This window comes from Stegodyphus dumicola, chromosome 2 (genome assembly GCF_044657685.1).
Source record: "Stegodyphus dumicola isolate Sdum_Otavi_A_Nest chromosome 2, ASM4465768v1".
In the NCBI taxonomy this organism is placed as follows: domain Eukaryota; kingdom Metazoa; phylum Arthropoda; class Arachnida; order Araneae; family Eresidae; genus Stegodyphus; species Stegodyphus dumicola.
The window spans coordinates 95,709,353-95,729,740 of NC_140769.1; the positions used below are offsets into that span (position 1 = coordinate 95,709,353).

Here is a 20,388-nt window from a genome sequence, read left to right on the forward strand (position 1 = left end):
TCTGAGTCACTGAAGGGCTCGTCGGCTGGAGTTGCTGGAGGTGTTGAGTCTGCACGAGTCTGTACGTACAGATGTCACGAAAGAAAATCGTCCAAATAAATTGGGGATCTGTCAAAATGGATATTTACTTTGAAATCTGATACCCAAAGATTTTTGCGATCCTTTACTGTGTACGAGGAAGTAAAAGTGACGGAAACCGCATACAGCCAGCTGCGTCTGTTAATCCAATTTTTATATTAAAGCTCGGAATCTATGCGTAAAGTTCCGCGATTTTCTTTCTGACAGCTCTGTCTTAAAATATTTCTAAATAAATGAGCATATCTGCATGCACCTACATCCTGTTACTTAGAAAACGAGTCTATACATCAACTTCCAGATGCAAATATAAAATTTTTCTAATTGCATGATGATGAGGGCTATATGTTGGTGATATTTTGAATGTGATTTAGTTCTTTTATTTGTAGTAGTAATTGATAACTTGTGTTTTAAGTTATTTACTGAATTTTCTGGTTTTGAATGTGTTTTTCCGTAGATGGCACAAAGTTGCGTCTTCTGTAAATACCAGTGGTTCCATCCAAGGACTTTCTAAAGGCCAGCGATATATTTTCCGAGTTCGAGCAGAGAACAGGTACGGTGCCAGCCACCCTAGCAAAGAATCCAAAGTGATATGTTTGGACGATTATCTTCAGTATGATACATCATCTGATGAAGAACCTGGTACGTTACCTGACTTTTCCTTCGATTCTATCCACTTGTTATATTAATCTATTAGTTCTGTCTTCCAAACAAATGTATCTAGAAATATCAGCACTCTTCATGTAGATGTATAGAGGTTACGACCATCTATTTTAGTGTGAGAAATTGTCAATAGTAGTCACGGGAGTAATAATAATGCATTAATGAAATTTTATAATATTAATTTATAACTTTCTTAAATCTGACTTTTTCTAGAAAATGTTTCATTTCTTAGTAGAATGGTTTCTTAGTTAACACTTCTTGCGTGGCTGAAAACAACGGTATTTAATATTTCAAGATCATAGATAAACAGAAGTGTCATTGTCAACATGCAGTGAAGCTTGTCAACATGCAGCCTTCAGTTTCAGTCATTTAATCGCATTAAGTATTTCATTCGCGATTAGCAATAATCCATTTTTAATTATATAATATTTTAAATACAGCTCAAGTTGACGTAAAATTAACTGAAAGAAAATCAGTTGGAATTATAAAGAGTCATTTCATTTGTTACCCGTGCGTGCTGTAGTAGTATAAATAATTAGCATATCTGGTTGGAAATTGGAAGATCCGGGTTCGAATACTGGTGATCCGGGTTCGATACAGTTGATGTAGAAGTAATATTAAGAAAGTTAACATAATTCAAGTATAGGGCATTCACAGGAGGTGAAGATGGAGATAAATGTGTTTGTAATGAAGAAATAATGGGTTGATATTACAATGCGAAAGAGATGTAGTTTTCTTACTTTCGTAAGGAAATTATCCACAGGCACCCACAGGCTACCAAAAAAAAAAAAAAAAAAAAAAGTATGAAATAGAATAATAAAAAAATAGAGAATGGTAAAAAAATAGTCTTCGAATATAACAGAACAGGAATTATATCTGATAGCTGCTGTTAACTAACCATAGCGTAATTTTAAAACATGTGGAAACTCTGTCGAACTCTCGGAAGGAATTTTACCATTAAATAAGTGAAAATAACATCTGTTATTGCCAACTGCTAGAACTAAATCTTCGCTTTTCATAAAATTAATTTTCATCTTTTAAAAATAATTCCAATTTTGAAAATGTTTGCATTTATTTCCTTATTTCTTTTTTGTATGTAAAACAAGTAACAAAAAAATTAAATCAATTCCTACTTAGGCCAGCAAAGAAAAATTTTATTTTAGTTACTTTTTATTAATATTACTAACATTTTTTTCATTTCTAATTTATGAAGCTGATGGTGGTCTGTAATTTATCATTATATACAACTCTTGTAATGCTTCATTATTGCAAAGAACATTTCCAGCGAGTTTCGAGCTGTCCAATTCTTCAATTTATATTCCATCTAATCATCAAAACGACATATGCTTAACCTGCTGCGAAGAGTTTCCGTCCTAGATATATTACTGCATAATCTACAGTGCTACCTTGCAACTTATGTACTGTTCTTGCCCATGATAGTATTAATGGCAGCCATTCTTCGTTCAGCAGTACCGTAGGCATATAAACAAAATGTACACTGCTAGGACAACGGCTTTAATTTGGCCAATGACTGTCCAAAAGAGGGTCACCATTAACTCCGTCCCCATGAGTGATGTCATATTTCTGACGTTTGTTTACATTCTAACTGTTCGGAGTTACGAAGTGCGTTTTTTGAATGTACATTTAGTTTTTCGGATGCGTATATATCTGTATATAACGATTTAATGTTTGTTTCGGAATATTAAGGATTATTCGGTACTTTTCCGTTTTGCCGGCGCAAGCGATAAAGTCGCCAATAATGGTACAACTGATGCCAAACGGAATATTCTCGCTGGTAACCTTTTACGCATCATTTTCAAAACAAGTCGCAGCTTTTTCTTATCAGACTGGTTGTTTCTTACAATACTGGCATATAGAATACATAGAATTTTTATCAGATAGTTCAGTTTATGTCTAAGGCCATTTTCGGTAATTAAGTCAATTGGGATGCAATCACAGCTCTTATCCGAAGCCGAAAATATAGAAAAGGTAAAGTCAAGGGTTAAATTCATCCATTCTAATGAGAATGCATTAGCGAAGTAAAGCACTGCAGTTTTACATAATTTCTGAGTAAGCTATTCGTACGAATTGAAATATTTCTTGCATTTAAACTTGTGTTCCAAATTGAGATTTAACTTGAAATGAATGTAGATAATTACTGAGAGCATTAGATTTTTGTAGAGTAGTTTACGTGAGATGAGATCGCTTGGGGTCACGTGATATGAACCGGCGAATCAGGATTTTGAACCAAGAAATCATAGTAAATTCTTAAATTAATGTCTTTTTACAAATTTATTGTCTTTATTTATTGGCTTTTTATTAAATTTTAAGCGATATTAAAATGTTTATGCCTTCTTTTTTTAAAAGAATTCTCAGAACTAATATTTTTTAAATATTTTTTATGTGTATACTGTATGTTGTCGCCAATAAAGTCTGCTTGGCGAGATTTGCGCCGGCGAAACGGAAAAGTACCGATTATTCTACTGTTCCAATACAAAATTAGATCTAGTCAGATGGAAGTTACTGATGGCTGGAAGATACATGTAAAGTGTGGTTTACAAATTATTCTGCATATTGATAATCAGAAACTTTTAAGTGATAACGACTTAAATCATCTAATATATAAAATGTACCTGCGGGAATTAAACCAAGTGAAGTTAATGTTAAGTTAGTGAATCCAAATGCTATTTTGTGTCAGTAATTAATGCAGTAAATATTTTGAATCAAAATGCCACCAGTAACTATTGCAATGAATTGACATAGTGTGTGTCGAGAAATCCTTAAAATACATTTCATATATATCTCTCTGAATATTTACAACATTATTAACTGTGCTTTGATTAAGAAATCAATATGCTTTACAGGATTCAATATGCTTTCTTAGAAATAAACTTTATTTCATTATTAGAACGTAAAGAGTATAAAAGAGGAAAAAGTGTGTCCACTCCTAATGAACATATTGAAATGTAATTTAGCTGTGAAACTACTGAAGTTAAATGATGAACATGTTATTTCATAAGAACTGAATATATTTAAGATATGCTACCAGCTCTGATATTTCAAGACTGTTGGATATGCTTACCTATGAAGATTAAATCACTATTAACTGACAAATTATGGTTCTGGTAAAGCATATATCATATTTGGAATCTTAGAAAGGAAGTTCATTGTTTTTCAGAAATGTAAATAAAATAATACTGAATAACTATAAGTGCTTAATGTAATAGACCTACTGAAATCTAATTTAGCTATAAAACTGCAAATGCTAAATGATGCTGAACATAATTTAGCAAGAACTGAATTTAGTAAGATATGTTACCAGTAATGGTATTTCAAGACTATCGAAAATGCCTAACAATGAAGTATCATTACCTGTTCTAAAGTGTAACGCTGAATTGAATAAGTATACTTTTATTTCCAGGAAACATACCTTCAAGTGAATTGCTTGAATTAACCAAATTCAATTAAAAATAATCACTATTCACTGACATTATAGTTCTGGCAAAGCATGTATGATATTTGGAATTTTCATTGTTCAGTATGCATTCTTAGAAAGGAAGTTCATTGTTTTTTTTTTTAAATGTTAAGAAAATAATAGTGAATAACTGTGTGTGTAATAGACCTACTGAAATCTAATTTAGTTTTAAAACTGCAAATGCTAAATGATGCTGAACATAATTTAACAAAAACTGAATTTAGATATGTTACCAGTTATAATACCTATTTCAAGACTATCGAAAATGCCTAACAATGAGTTATCATTACGTGTTCTAAGGTGTAATGCTGAATTGAATCCAATAAGTATACTTTTATTTTCTGGAAACATACCGTCAAGTGAATTGTGTGAATGTGTGTTTATAGTTCCTTACATCTAGTTAAATACAGTGAAACTTACATAAGCCAAAACTGAATGGATTAAAAAAAATAACTTAAAGTTGTATTTCGAATTTTACATTTTGTCGCATTAAAGACTGATTACCTGGATTTCCACTGATGGTTGGACTTGATAAAATATGTCTTGAACCGACAAATTTTTTTTTTTTCTGAGAAAAAGCATTTAATATTGATTTTCTTACATTAGTATGTATTTTTAACTGTGAAGTTTGTGCATTTAAAAATTGTAATGACATGCAGATTATTATATTTTCATTTATTTCCAATTTCATTAAAAGTATTTTTTTACAATTTACTGCCTGATTTTATACATTATATGTATGAGTAATAAATAATTATTGTAAATATGCTATGTAACTTATATTGTGATCTTTATATTGAATTAATGGTGGTGTATTGAGAATACGGCAAAGCACACTAGGGCTATCTGCCTAAGGGGAGGGATGCCTTCGTGAAGAACTTTCGGTACTATTCGGTTTCGAGGGACGTAAAAAATCGCCAAACTATTGTTGATGTCAATGCTGCCAAACGTAATTGCGGCAACCCTAACGCAAGAAAGGAAGTATAATAGTAAATAACTATCTAATATTGATGTTTTAATTTAGATGAAAGGTTAATTTCATATAATATTTCGCTACCGAGTTATCGCTAAAGCATAATGTCATCTTGTTAGTTGTTCAAACATAATTTTCTATAATGAATGATGCCTTTTCTTTGAAAACATTCTCGGTAAAGTGCATAATCGCCCACTTATTTGTTTGCCGCTTTTTACAAGAATAAAAAACAATTGGCAATTTTCTTTTACTTTTTTAAGTGACAATAGGTCGATGTGTACATAGATAAAGTCAAGGGTGTGCGCAGTACCATTTTTGTGCAATTTTGAGATTTTTTTTCAAAGTGAAAATAAGTCGATGTGTCCATGGATACCGAGTATGTGCAATTCTTAAAAACGTGTCAAGCATGGGGGATTGTGCACTTTATCCGAAATTGTATCGCAGAGTTTTCATCATGGGCATTTCCCAAATTGTTAAATCCATAGGATATCAAAAAAGGATTAAAAATTAAACTAGTATTTCAATGGCGTCTTAAGAAATATATGTTTTCGTGGTTTTCCCCATTTTTAAAGTCTATACCAGCCAGTTTCCTTTAGAAAGTCCTCCACAAAGGCATCCCTTCCCACAGGCAGATAGATCTAGTGTACTTTGCCGTACTAAACTAAAATGAAACCCAAACCACTCGTGGATACATACATTGCATGTCTGAATCCTGTCCCGATAACAGAAAAGTACCGTTTAAAATTGGGCTTTTAAAGATATGTGAGCAGTCTTGTAATAAATACATTAGACTTAAGATTGCACTGTAACTATTTAATATGAGTTCCACTAAGCTGTCAATAATGCTTTATACTTACATTAAGTACTGAAATCAAGATCAGAATGTTATGAATTACTATTATTGTTCGCATAAGTGCTTCAAATTTAGAAGTCCATTCTATTATCAATAATTTAATATCCATTCTTAATAAATAAGAACAATATGATACTAATTATTACATTTATTTACAAGTTCTATGAATTGCAATAATTTCCTTTTCCAATATCTTCTTTCACAAAATACTTTGTGTATAATTCCCTTTTCAGGGGCGTTTTGCGCCCCTTTCTGTGTGCCAAGAATATAAAACGTTTCATTAAAAAATTTCATAGCATGAATTTGGCGCCCCTTGGACGCTGCGCCCGGAGACAGATGTCCCCCCTTGCCCCATCCTAGCTACGCCATTGTCCTTTTTTAAATGTTAATTTCTCTTCATCATAAGTAAAATATATGTACACATTATTGATGAAAAATTATTTAATTAAAATTTTCAAAGTATATGTTACAGAAAACAAACATATTGATGTCTATAATACATTTATTAAAACTTATTTATTATACTAGAATAATCAAATTCTCAGATTAATAGATAGAGTTTGAAAATCAGAGGTCTAAGAAATTGTGTAACATTTATTTACATAAGAATGACTGTATATACATAATGATCACAAGTTGTATTTTACTCAGACATTTCATGCTAACCTGTTTTTATTGCATTCGAGTTTTAAAAATAAATATTTTTAATGATTTTTCTACTACTGTTTCAAATTCTGATTTTTATACCAGTAAGAAATGATTTTCTTCGAGTATACAGAATTAAATTATTTATTTCTGGATTAGTCATCGAGTAATTTAAAATAAAATACTTAGTACTATTACAAAATTTAAGAACTCCAACTTTTATCATGCTGCTTTTTATCGCATAAAAAAATAACCAAAATGTAAACTTGTAATATTGAAAAATTTCTCTCTGAAGTAAAATTATTGCCACTACATAATTTCAGCACAGACTAAATATTACAGTATATAAAAGAATATAGTGTATTGCCTGTAAAATTAATGATACTTACATATAACCACAACCACCTTAGCTCAATTTGGATTTAACACATGAAGAGGTAAAAATTATTCATTGGGTGCAAGTTGATGGTTTTCACAACTTTTCTTAAATAGATATCCAAATTATTGATATCTATCATAAGTTGGCTAACATTATCAAATTATGAAAAGAAAACATACTTTAGAATTTAAAATTTAAATTTTAATTAGTCAATAAGGAAATAAAGCATGTTCATCTCCAAATCTTTCTGTAATTGTTTTGCCCTGTTCTTTTCCCTAAGTGGTTTGTTTTTGCTTGAAAAAAAAATTAAATAATTTCAGAGACTCGGCACCACACAAACTTCAGCAGCATCGGCTGTCTACCAAATGCATTTCCTTTTTGTTTCTTTTAGAAATTTTGTGGCAAAATTTTGTTTTCCTGTAGAGTTTCCACTGTAGTTTTCTCCATTGTTGATAAATTCCAAAGAGCACATTTTAAAATTAAGGCAAAAAATATCACAATTTGTTCATAAAAAATGTTGAAACTTGAAATACAACACAAAGAATGTATACGAAAATGGCGACATTGCCCTATTAAAGGATTGTTATGAGCTTGGTTGCTAGAGTTTGGCACATTTTAAAAATTTGACGAGTTCTACTGAGCTGGTTGCAAGTAATAAATTAATTGCATTGTAATATGTGCATTTTTACTGTTAGGAATATAAAATGTTTACTTATAATAAATATCTCAATATGCTGATTATTTATTTGCCCTCTTATGTAATTTTGGTAAATTAGCCACTATTTATTTTACATCAGTAATCTTCAGACTCATTTTAAATTTAGTTTCAGTATGAATTTCTTTTGTTCTCTGCTATCTTATGTTTAAATTGACGTCATGTAAAGCAACATAAAAAATATATGAAAAGCAGACAAATGAACAGATATGAAAATTCATCAGTTCAGTTTCATAGATATTCCGTACAGTAAAACCTTTAAGTTAATTAATAGGTGGGACTAATGAAAAGTACAACTTCACATACAGGATCTGTCAGAAAAATACATAGAAACTTTAACAGATGATATCTATATATTGATTTCAAAGTTGAATTATCTTTATAATATGTAGTACGATATTTCCTTAACATGTTCGTATTCTCACATATATGTAACACATGACAGTGAACCAAAATGGATTTGGAGGACTTTCAGGGATGTTTTGTAGTACAAAAAAATCTGTTACGCTAGAGGTCCTTCATCAAAACATTATGGCAGAATGTGCAGCAGTTGCCTCAGACACATCGACTAAACATTGTTCAAATAACTGCTCAGTATTGTGCCATATCTCTAGCAGTTAATGGCTACTGCTGTGACTGAGCAATCTAAGTAATTGTACAGGTACATATTCATAAATATTATTATTAAACCTAGTATAGCCTATGATATGTATGATTTAATTAACTTATAATTAAGTTCAACACTAAAGCACAAGAATTTTCTTTTATTATTAAAGTGTGTGCATTTTTCTGATAGGCCTTTTATAAATATAGATGAATTTTAGTTTAATAGGACCGAGGGCCAGACCACTATCACCGAGTGGTAAAGTCGCTGAATACTAGATATTCAGTCCAGGCTTCAAATTTTGCCAAATGCGCTGGCTGCATGGGCTCTTTCATGGTTTTCCTCAAGTGTAATGTGTTTAATAGCCAGTTTCCCTTTGAAAGTCCTCCATAAAAGCATCCCTCCTGTTAAGCAGATAGCACTAGAGTGCTTTGCATAATTAAATAAACCAAACCAAACCAAGGGCAAAAAAATCACTAAACCGAGGGCACTAAATCATGGTATTTGGCCGGTCAAAGGGATAATATGCAAGAACCTAAAACAGTATTAAAATTAATACACTGCATTTTTGTGGATGCCAATTGCCTCGTATTAAGCACACATTTCTAATTAGCATCTATGTACCCCAAAGCCTTTTATCATTTGAGCAAAGGATCTTTTGTCAAACTTGTGACTATCATACATTTTTCTGGTGGATTTAAAACTGTGTAACTTCACGTTCCCGTAAGTCAGGGATGAATATTCCATAACATGTGAAGAAAACATATATTTATTTTCTCATATGTCGAACTTTGTTTCAGTATTATGCTCAAATATAAGACTTCATACTATATTTAAAGTTTATATATATATATATCAATATACCAGAGCCTGATCTTTACATTTAAAAAAAAATCACATCACAGAAAACGAAATTTGAGATTAACATTACATGATATTCAAATTTATATAATTTTAATTTCAGCTTCAACATTATTCATTTCCTAGATTAAATCTTAACATGGACTATTTAGATATGTCCTACACTTGGAAAACACTTCCTTCCCTGCAAAAAATTGGGCCCACCAGCGTCAAGCGGTTAAGTCGCTGAACACTGGTAGTTCGGTCTGAGGCTGGTTGCACGGACGTTTTCATGGTTTACCCCATGTGTAACGTGTATACAAGCCAGTTTCCCTTAGAAAGTCCTCCATGAAGGTATCCCTCTGCTTAGGCAGATAGCCCTCGAGGCATTGTCATAAATCACATAAACCAAATCAAACCCTGCAGAAAGGTTAGAAGCAGATTATCCTTTTAACACAGTAAACCTTTTCTTTGTGATCACTTCTGAAACTGACTCCTTCTCCTCAATATGCAAATTCTGGTACTGAACATCTTTTTGAAATGACAAGCTCTGCACAAAATTAAAATCATGTAGAACTGCTGGTGGTCATCTTAGAGAGGGTTTACTGTATTTAGTAAAGGTCAGAAATGTATTCAACTATTTCTAAAAATGCAAATTAATCAACACAATCTGGTATTAAGTACTTTGTTTCTATAAGCATAATTAATAACAACTTCCGAGTTTGATTTAATATGTATGATGACAGTTTATTACATTAGCGAATGTCATTTGCTTGACAAATATGAAGAATTTCTTTTGAGGAGCTGTTTTGCTTGTAGGGTTGGTTTGGTTTGTTTGATTATGGAAAGTATACAAGGTCTATGTGGAAGGGATGTCTTTGTGGAGGATTTCTAAGGGGAAAAAACTCTCATATTCATGTTACGCATGTGGAAAACCAGGTAAGTGCTCATGCAGCCAGCCTGTCCAACTGGAATCAAACTCAAATCGAACTATCAGCGTTCCAGTCACCACACACAGCGTTTCAGTCACGCTGTGTGGAGGGTCATGAAGGTTAGGCTAGGTTAGGTTATTTAATTACGGCAAAGCCTCGAGAGCTATCTGCCTAAAGGGAGAGATGCCTTCGTGGAGGACTTTCTAAGGGAAACTGGCTCGTATACACGTTACACATGGGGAACACCACTTAAGCACCAATGCGGCCAGCCCGTTCGCGGGATTCAAACCTTGGACCGAACTACCAGTGTTCAGCGACTTTACCGCTCGGCTGCTGGTGGGTTCGAGGGCCATAAAGGAGAACTATTACATGCACTGAAAACTGAATTCTAAACTAAATGTATAAAGAAAGCAATGGAAATTCACTTATCAACACTAGTTCTTATTAAATTAAAATACTGCATAAAATAAATTTATAAAGCTATTGAATGAAAATGTTCTATTAACATATTTCAGACATGTGTAAGGAATAACAGATTAATTATTTCTAATATTATTAAGTAATTTTCTTATAAAGGAATTAAAAAATATAAACAAGCAAAAGCTTCGTTAGAGAAATTATTCTACTATTAAAAATCATATACTACTGGAATTAACATCCCACTTTATCCCAAATTAAATAAATGCATTTTTAAGTGATAAATCAAGTTATGCAGAAATATTAAATATGAATACAATCATCTTTATTTAAAAAAAAAAAACAATATGAAGATGTGAAAAATTAAGAGAAAAAAAGCTTTGTAGATTATTTGCTAGAAATTTGACATTCTGAAAAATGAATACATGCATACACACACACTCACTCATATTTATATGCAAACACACACATATTGATAGATATAATTCACATACGATTAATTATATATTGAAAATATATGTATGTGTGCATGCGTATGTATACAAACTCACGCATATAGTGAGAAATTTTGTAAAGTTTGAGACATAAATTTATATTCCTTCTGAAACAGCAAGGAAATAATACTTTAAAGGAAAATTTTAAAAAATAGTATCACTAGAACGAATTTACATTGCAAAGTAAAAATGTTTTTCATTCAAACAACGCACTTATTAACGTCGAATAGCAGAATGTAAACAAACGTCAGAAATGTGACATCACTCATGTGGGCGGAGTTAATGGTGACCCTTATCTGGATTGTCATTGGCCAAACTCAAGCCGTTGTCCTAACAGTGTACATTTTGCTTATGTGCATATCGTAGCTGCGTTTGGCGGGGAACTGCACTGATATTGTCTCGCGAACACCATTATTGCCAAATCCAATATATTATTATCACGTTAACATAGAAATATGGGGGAGAATTTTCGCTACATAATTTTGGAAAATTTACATCGGCTTCATCCAACTCTGTAAAACTACAGTTCTTTAATTCCATACACTTTAAAAATCTTTAGAACTCTGTCTTACTGTTGCCACTTATTTTTATTAAATATTACCATCTCATTTATCACAGTCATGTACTATTATTTATAAGTTGCTATAAAATTAATTTTTACAGCACGTGAGAATTCCTAATAAACGGTCATTATTTGTAAATCTTAGAATGTATTTAAACAGGAATAAAAAAAGTAGGATCTATCGATAAACATGAATAAAAAAGTAGGAATTGACTTTAATATGTAAAAAGAACTGTATTAACATCAAGTGTCATCCAGTACAAGTTTAAAAAAGTGTATTTGAACTTTGAGCGTATTTGAACTCAAGTGGATGAATAAAAAAAGTATTTTATTAATGATTGAAAATTTGAACAAGATATAGGGAGGTGTGAGCTAATAGTAGGAATTTAATAATACAAATAGGAAAATATAAAAATGCAAAAATGTATACGACTTTTCAAAAAGATACTTTGAATAAAATTCAAGGAAGAAAGACAGAAAGAAGGATTCTTTCAATCAGTATGTTGCTGCAAAGTTTCATTTATCATTAAATGTTACTTTTGATGTAGCGAGACAAGAATAAGAGTTAGAATTTTGCTTCTGATTGTTTACATAGTATAAGAAACGTATTTTATTCAATGCACTGAAACTTAATATCATACTTAATGTAAAATATTATTGAAAAGCATTGTTGCTTGCTTACGGGTTAGCAATAGACTGAATGCACGCAGAACCGATATAGTCTGATAAAATTCCTTTTTACCAAAAGAAACACTTAACAGGCTAGAAGAGAAACACGCTAATGTGACAATCAAAACCGTGAAAAACAACCTTATATTTAGCGTAGGTATAATGAAACACTCAATCGATTTCGAGGGCAGCTAAAGGTCCCTCCTCATCAGGAGAAAGAAATACATAGAAAGAAGAAAATAGGAATCACAGAAACACGTGGTGCTTATCAGCACTGCACGTCGTTATAACTAGATTTTTAATCAGAGTTGCACTGGCCGCCTACTTTTACTGAGCCAGGCTGTCTGATCAAGCATAAAGAAATATTAGCGAAGTTAAAATAGGGAGCGACGGGCAAATGCACATTACGCTCAAAATCTGAACTTCAAATAATGGAAAGCAACCACTGAACGGATTTTTATACCCGCTGGTAGTACCAAGTGCGAGGAGGTAACGCCATCTATCGGCAAAAATAATTGAATTAAGACAGTAGAATTTTAAAGGCATTAGGAAGGACTGGATTGGACTTCAAATCATTAACTAAACTTTCTAAATCTTTGTGAATGTGAAAAGCCTCAAGAAAATCCAATTCGCCTATGGAAGAAGCCTTTTGGATGATTTTTGCAGACCCAAAATCAAAATTATGGTTAAAAGTCCAGCTATGATACGCTATTGAAGACTTGTTAATTTCCCCTTTTTTGACATAAGATTCATGTTCCTTGATACGAAACTTCAACGCTCTTTTTGTTTGGCCAATATATCTTAAACCACACTGACATGATATACTATAAATTCCCCAAGAATTCAAGACAGAAACGCAATCTTTTAGAATCGAAGGGTGAATATCATGTCAGTGTGGTTTAAGATATATTGGCCAAACAAAAAGAGCGTTGAAGTTTCGTATCAAGGAACATGAATCTTATGTCAAAAAAGGGGAAATTAACAAGTCTTCAATAGCGTATCATAGCTGGACTTTTAACCATAATTTTGATTTTGGGTCTGCAAAAATCATCCAAAAGGCTTCTTCCATAGGCGAATTGGATTTTCTTGAGGCTTTTCACATTCACAAAGATTTAGAAAGTTTAGTTAATGATTTGAAGTCCAATCCAGTCCTTCCTAATGCCTTTAAAATTCTACTGTCTTAATTCAATTATTTTTGCCGATAGATGGCGTTACCTCCTCGCACTTGGTACTACCAGCGGGTATAAAAATCCGTTCAGTGGTTGCTTTCCATTATTTGAAGTTCAGATTTTGAGCGTAATGTGCATTTGCCCCTCGCTCCCTATTTTAACTTCGCTAATATTTCTTTATGCTTGATCAGACAGCCTGGCTCAGTAAAAGTAGGCGGCCAGTGCAACTCTGATTAAAAATCTAGTTATAACGACGTGCAGTGCTGATAAGCACCACGTGTTTCTGTGATTCCTATTTTCTTCTTTCTATGTATTTCTTTCTCCTGATGAGGAGGGACCTTTAGCTGCCCTCGAAATCGATTGAGTGTTTCATTATACCTACGCTAAATATAAGGTTGTTTTTCACGGTTTTGATTAAACACTTAACAGTTCTGAAGATTTGCGCAATAGCACTAGTATAGTTCTTCTCAGTATCACAGAGCACAATCAGTAATTACACTTCAAACTACTAAGAACGTTAAAAAGAATGAATGCAAAGCGCGTCTAAAAGGCGAAGCTCTCTCGCATATCACAATATTCTTAATTCAGCTGCGAACTAACAACTGAGAAACTGATACTGTATCGGTTTTAAATAATTTTCCCCCGGGAGCCGAGAAATTTCCAGAACATTCTCGAAATTACTGGAAGGCATATACGGTTATAGCTACATATAAGGGACGGATATGGTTGCAGTTACACAAAGGGATCAATTATATTAGTTATTCAATTACAACACTAATAATAGCTATACAAGGAGCAGACCAAAATGTCTCAAGTTTCGTCAATTTAAGCAAGATAAGCATTTACGTGTTAAATAGACTTGGCCCTGTATTCTCAGTGTTTCAGCAGAGCTTTGTCTCTTTCAAGAATTCATGTTACATTGTACAAAAAATGCCACAGTTTCACCTATAATTTCACTAAAATTATTTACATATATACAAAATTCGTAACAGTATATTCAATACAACTTTTTGAATTACTGCCTTTAATAAACTAATAAGTAATATACTTTTTAATATGAAGAATTGTAAGGATCTTAAGTTTTACTAACGTTTATTTTATTTTAAATCTTTACTATCACTTCTTATTTTCTACTTCCGGCCAGAATTATAAGCGTGAAGGAGTTTATGCAAAGTTGTCTGGCGAACGCCAAGTATTTAAGTGTGGCCTTTTTGCCAAGCAGAAGAGAGAGGAAGCCGTGAGTTCGAAGCAGGCCGCTTACCTTAGAAGTTACGCAGTTGCTACTTTGCCTTCCAGGCCAGAGGTTTTAATCCTCTTGATAAATTAAAAGTATTGTAGTGTTCACAGTCTCTGCGCTACATACGCTTTCTGTTATTATAAGGCCAATCTTATTCTAAAGTTAAATTAGAGTTTAGTTTTATTTTGATATCTTTTAAGTTAGACCCCGAGTGGAGGGTCATTGTATTCCGAAGTACGGAAGTCATTGTATATAAAGAAAAAAATAAAGGGTTTTGTATACCCTTCGTCTGTATCCTGTCTACTTACTACAATTAGTGAACATAGCTTTAGTAAGCTCTCTGTTCTAGTCAGGTCATTGTATGTTTCCGAAGAAGGTTAGAAAAAACATTGAACCTGATAGTGGCGCCCGACGAAGAATAACCATGGCCGAGTTTCAAGAAGAACCTGTGCTGCCTGCAGAAACAGCTCAGAATCCAGAAATGCCAGCTGCCGCCCTGGAAGGATTTGGGTATATTGTCCAGACCATGCGCGCTTCGATGAAACCAGAAGCAACGTTTAATGGAAACTCACAGGTAACCAGTTTTTTGGGAAAATTGGATGACCACTTCATGCTCTACCCCGTGCACGAGTTTCAAAAAGTTACCTTAGCTACCAGCGCTTTGAGGGGCCAAGCGCTTAACTGGTTCAAATGTATCGGCAGAAGTCTCTTGGGTCAAGCAGGAAGTCCCACCTATACCTACGAAAATTTCAAGACTGCCCTACTAAAAGCCTTCCCTGTTGTAAGGGATCGTGCGAAATTAGAAACAGAACTTTTCAGTATATATCAACAAAGAATGGAAAAAAACTCGAGTTTTATTTTAAGAAAAATTCACGTTTTCAAGCTCTTGTATGGAAACCGTCCGGATCCTGAAATAATTCAAGTGATTTTGCCGAGGTTACTACCCCAAGTGCAAGACTTTATTGAATTGAGAAATCCGACTACACTGGAAAAATTATTTGAGCTAGCAATCCAGTTTGAAAGTAGAAGAACGGCGGACGTCGAAAGAAGACGCCAATATCAACAGCGAAACCAATTTGGTACGCCAAGACTACAGCAAACTCAAGCACATGGCTACGGAGAAAAAGCGAATCAGTGGGCAAGGAAACCCGAGCATTCAAAAACAGCCGCCGAACGTCGACAGTTCAATAGCAACCCAGGAAAAAAGTCTCAAGGCCAGTGCAGAAAGAAGGAAAGCACCGAAAGAAAAAATAATTTAAACTAAAACGGATTTCTGCTGACGAGAGGGTGCGGAAATCCGAAGGCCACAAAAACCCCTCTTCCTACAAGTTAAATACAGTAATGGTGAAAAATTTAACTCTTCCGAAGATTGAAGTCTTGGTAAATAATATCCCGGCCACCGCACTCCTGGATACCGGCGCGCAGTGTTCCTGTGTGGCAGAAGTCTTTTTTAGAAAGTATTTTCGCAAATACCGCATATATAATGCGGATAATACAACAGTATTAGCGGCGCAAGGAGAACAATGTAAGTGCGTAGGTAAAGTACCTTTGTACATCCGTATCAAGGACGAACAAGTAAAGGTGATGTTTTTTATAGTAAAGAATTTGCAAGCACACTTAATACTAGGAATAGACTTTCTTTCAGACGCACAAGCTACACTGGATTTTAATGAAGCGTCTCTTAAGCTGACGATGAAACCAGTGCGTGTAGAAAAGGTTGAACCGCCAAGGTTAAATCTCGACCACCTGCCTAATGACGAGCAAGATAGAATCCGACAAGTGGTAAGTGAATTTGCTTCCTTATTTAGTGATATTCCAGGATTTACCCAGGTTACTAACCATAGTATTGACACCGGAGATGCATTGCCGGTTCGTCAAAAACCATACCGGTATGATAAGAATAAGGAAAAAATTATAGAATGGCATATTACCGATATGCTACGTAAAAAGATCGTAACGCCTATCTCAAGTAGTTATGCTAGTCCGGTGGTTTTATGTAAGAAAAATAATGATTATCCTTTGGAGCATCCAAAAAGGTGGAGATTCGCTATTGATTACCGTAAATTAAATTCCATAACGAAATATCCGGTATATCCCTTACCGATTATAGAAGAAATTTTAAGGAACATAAAATCAACCAAATTTATGACAACTTTAGACTTAACGAATGGTTATTTTCAAATAGGGATCAGGCCTGAGGACGTGCCTAAGACTGCTTTTATAACCAAGTCTGGCACTTATGCATTTTTGCGAATGCCGTTTGGCCTTTCAGGCGCCCCAGCAACATTTCAGCGATGCATGGACATTGTGTTAAGACCTGTTCTCGGAAAGTCCACATTTATCTATTTAGACGATATCATTATTACTAGTGATAATCTAGACCAACATGTACAGGATTTAAGACAGGTGTTTTCTTTATTAAATGAGGCCGGTCTAAAAGTTAATGTCGAAAAATGCAAATTTGCAGCCCCTGAATTAAAATATTTAGGTTACAAAATATCGCAAAAAGGGATCGAGACAGATGAATCAAAAATAATCGCTGTACAAAAGTATCCGACTCCAAACACGGCAAAGAAGCTCTCTTCTTTTCTAGGACTTTGTTCATATTATAGGTCCTTTATAAAAGATTTTGCGGCTATCGCTGAGCCGTTGTTAAAATTAAAAAGGAAAAAGGCAAGATTCTCGTGGACGGCCGAAGCCAATAGTGCTTTCGAAAAATTAAAACAAGCATTAACGCAAGCCCCTGTGTTGAAATTTCCTGAAAAGGATGAAAATTTAGAAATTTCAGCGGATGCTTCGGATTATGCGGTAGGAGCGGTACTTTCTCAAAATCAGCAGCCAGTAGCATTTTTTAGCCGAACTTTAAATCAAACACAAAGAAACTATTCCGCGACCGAGAGAGAGGCACTTGCAGCTCTGTTAGCAGTGCAAAAGTTCCGAGTCTATTTTGGAAAGGCGCCGATAACAGTATATTCTGATCATGCGGCGGTAACTAGATTGTACTCTGGAAAAAATTTATCCCCAAGGTTAATAAGATGGGCACTCAAGCTGCAAGAATATAATCTGGTAATCAAGCATACCCCCGGAAAGGAAAATATCGTAGCAGATGCCCTGTCACGAATTAAATTAGACGAACAGGGTAATACCGTAAAAGTTGCAATGCTGACAGCGTGTACAATAAATTCCCGAGAAACTGTAATAACCGAACTGGGTAAGGATCCTGAGTTTGGAAGTATTTATGAGTATTTGAAGGATCCTGAAAATTTTAGCCACCAAGATATTGTGGCGATAAGAAATAGGGCGGCCCATTACGAACTAATAGATGGTCTATTATTCTACACAAAAACTACGAATTCCAACAACGAATTTCGACCTGTTATCCCAGCTAGTCTTAGATTAAATATCCTGCAAGAGCTCCATGACAGCCCTTTAGCTTCTCATGCTGGTATTCGAAAAACTACTCAACGCGTACGCGAGGCAGCCTACTTTCCTGAACTGCAAAAGTTAACAAGGGCGTATGTCCAGTCCTGCCCAACATGTCAAGCCGTTAATTATATTAATTTCCGCCCGGCCGGGTTTCTAAATAGTATTAAATCCGAATTTCCAAATGAAATAATCGGCATCGATTTATTGGGCCCTTTCCCAAAAAGTCAGTTAAACAAAAGTCGCTATCTCCTTGTTATAGTTGATCATTTTAGTAAATGGACCGAAATTGTTCCCTTAAAACGAGCCTCCGCGAAATTAGTTACCGATTCTATTTTAAATAAATATATTTTAAAATACGGGGCGCCCCTAAAAGTTATATCGGATAATGGTCCTCAATTTGTAAGTAATATATTTGAAGACATGTGCCAAAAACTGGGCATACGTCATTTAAAAATGGTCCCGTATCGGCCGCAATCAAATATAGCGGAACGGGTCAACAGAAATATAGTGAAAATTATCCGTAGTTATGTTAAAAATTTTCATAAAAGCTGGGATAACTATGTCAATGAATTTGCTTTCGCCCTTAGGACCGCAAAACATGATACAACGGGCAAAACTCCTGCTGAGTTATTTCTAGGCAGAAAGGTTATAACACCGTTAGATAAACTATTTTATGTGCAACAAAGAGCCCCAGAATTTAAAATGGGTGATATAGAAAAACTAATAAAAGAAGCAAAAAAGAATACGGAAGTAGCACAAAGAAAACAAAAATTGTATTATGACTTGAAACGACGGGGAGTAACTTATAAAGTAGGGGATGAAGTACTAAAAATTAAGCATTCACTTTCTTCAGCACCAGAAGATAAAACTGCCAAATTTTTTCCACGCTTTGAAGGACCATATGTTATAGAAAAAATAACTCACGCTGTTGTAGTGTTAAAGGCAAGAAATGGTGAAACCTGTTCCGCAAACATTGACCAGATAAAACCATTCTATGACCGTAATAAAATGCAAATCTTTTCAGATCTTTTGCAGGATCCGGTACGGCAGACACCGCAGGTACAAGTTCCAGAGGTGGGAAAACGACAAGTACAAGGGCAAGCCAATGAGAGACAGAAGCAAGTGAAAAGAAAATTGCCCCGCGGAAAAATTGAAGGTACAAAGAAAAAGAAGCCGTTCCACCGTCCAAAAAACAGAGTTCACGAACACCCCCAGAATGAAGAAGGGAGAAGGACGACGTATGTGGAAAAGACCGGGAGAAAGGACGGCAACTATAACCCGGCTGTGAAACGGAAGATTGACTCATCCGACAGAACTCTCCGCAGCAAAAGTCGCCGAACTGCGGAAGGGCCATCAGCGGCGGAGGAAAAAGTACAAGAAAAATTTGAACGGCCAACAACGAGGTCCAAGCAGGATCATGACAGAAGTTTCCCGGTTCCACCAAGACCAGCTACCTTCAAACGGCCAAGACCACAAGCAGAGGACAGAAGGAAGATGTTCAAGGGTGGCCGTAGTGGTGAAAAACGGAAGCTTCCAGAGGAAAGCACTGAAGGGCGAGCCCGTACAAGAAGGAGGATCAACCAAGCTACGGTCTGCAGCACCTTTAAAGACTGGGCCCAGAAAAGGATGTCTGAATATTACAAAGATAAGTAAAATTTTATGTTACTTTACAAACTTAAGTTAATCTTTCATTCTTACTGCAAGTGGCAGATTTCAAGAAGTTTTACCTCATGCGAGGTCTACCTTTATCGCCAAAAGGGCGAGAAATGAGTTGTGACCGATTTTCTTATTATGTTTTTCAATTACTCGCGCGTAAAACTAAAGTTGATGTATAATAGCGTTGTATAAAGACTTAAATATTGTAAAAAGTTATTGTATAAATTTTATTTAAAACATTCTAACAAGAAAGACGTTTTAGTCTGAAAGACTTTTTGAAATGTAGTATTATTTCAATGTAGAAAGAATTGGCACTTGCTTTGAAAAGAATAGAAGTTAACAATGTACTACTAATGTATGTTTTCAAATGTGTAAAATTAACGGCATCTTGATATGTTCTTGTATACATGTGAACTGTTATTTTGAATGTTTAGAAATACCGTGATATGGTAAAAGTGAAAGTAATGTTAAAAAAATTTGTTATTCGTGTGACTGTAAAGATTAAATCATGGTGAATATGTGTTAAAGGTTGAATGATGTAGTTAGGCTCTCTGATGCTACACTTTAGAGTTAGCCACTTTCAGAATAGTACCTCAGGGTCTAG

At 34.3% G+C, this 20,388-nt stretch overlaps 1 protein-coding gene across 2 annotated transcripts in view; it reads left to right on the forward strand.

The window, feature by feature from the left end:
• LOC118192517 (uncharacterized) overlaps nt 1-20,388 on the forward strand; it is a 251,275-nt gene that overhangs the window by 198,266 nt on the left and 32,621 nt on the right. For both annotated transcript variants that reach the window (XM_085810942.1, XM_085810941.1), the window contains one exon: nt 533-717. In XM_085810942.1, the coding sequence (XP_085667068.1) occupies nt 533-717 (185 nt within the window). The remainder of the gene's footprint in view (nt 1-532; nt 718-20,388) is intronic.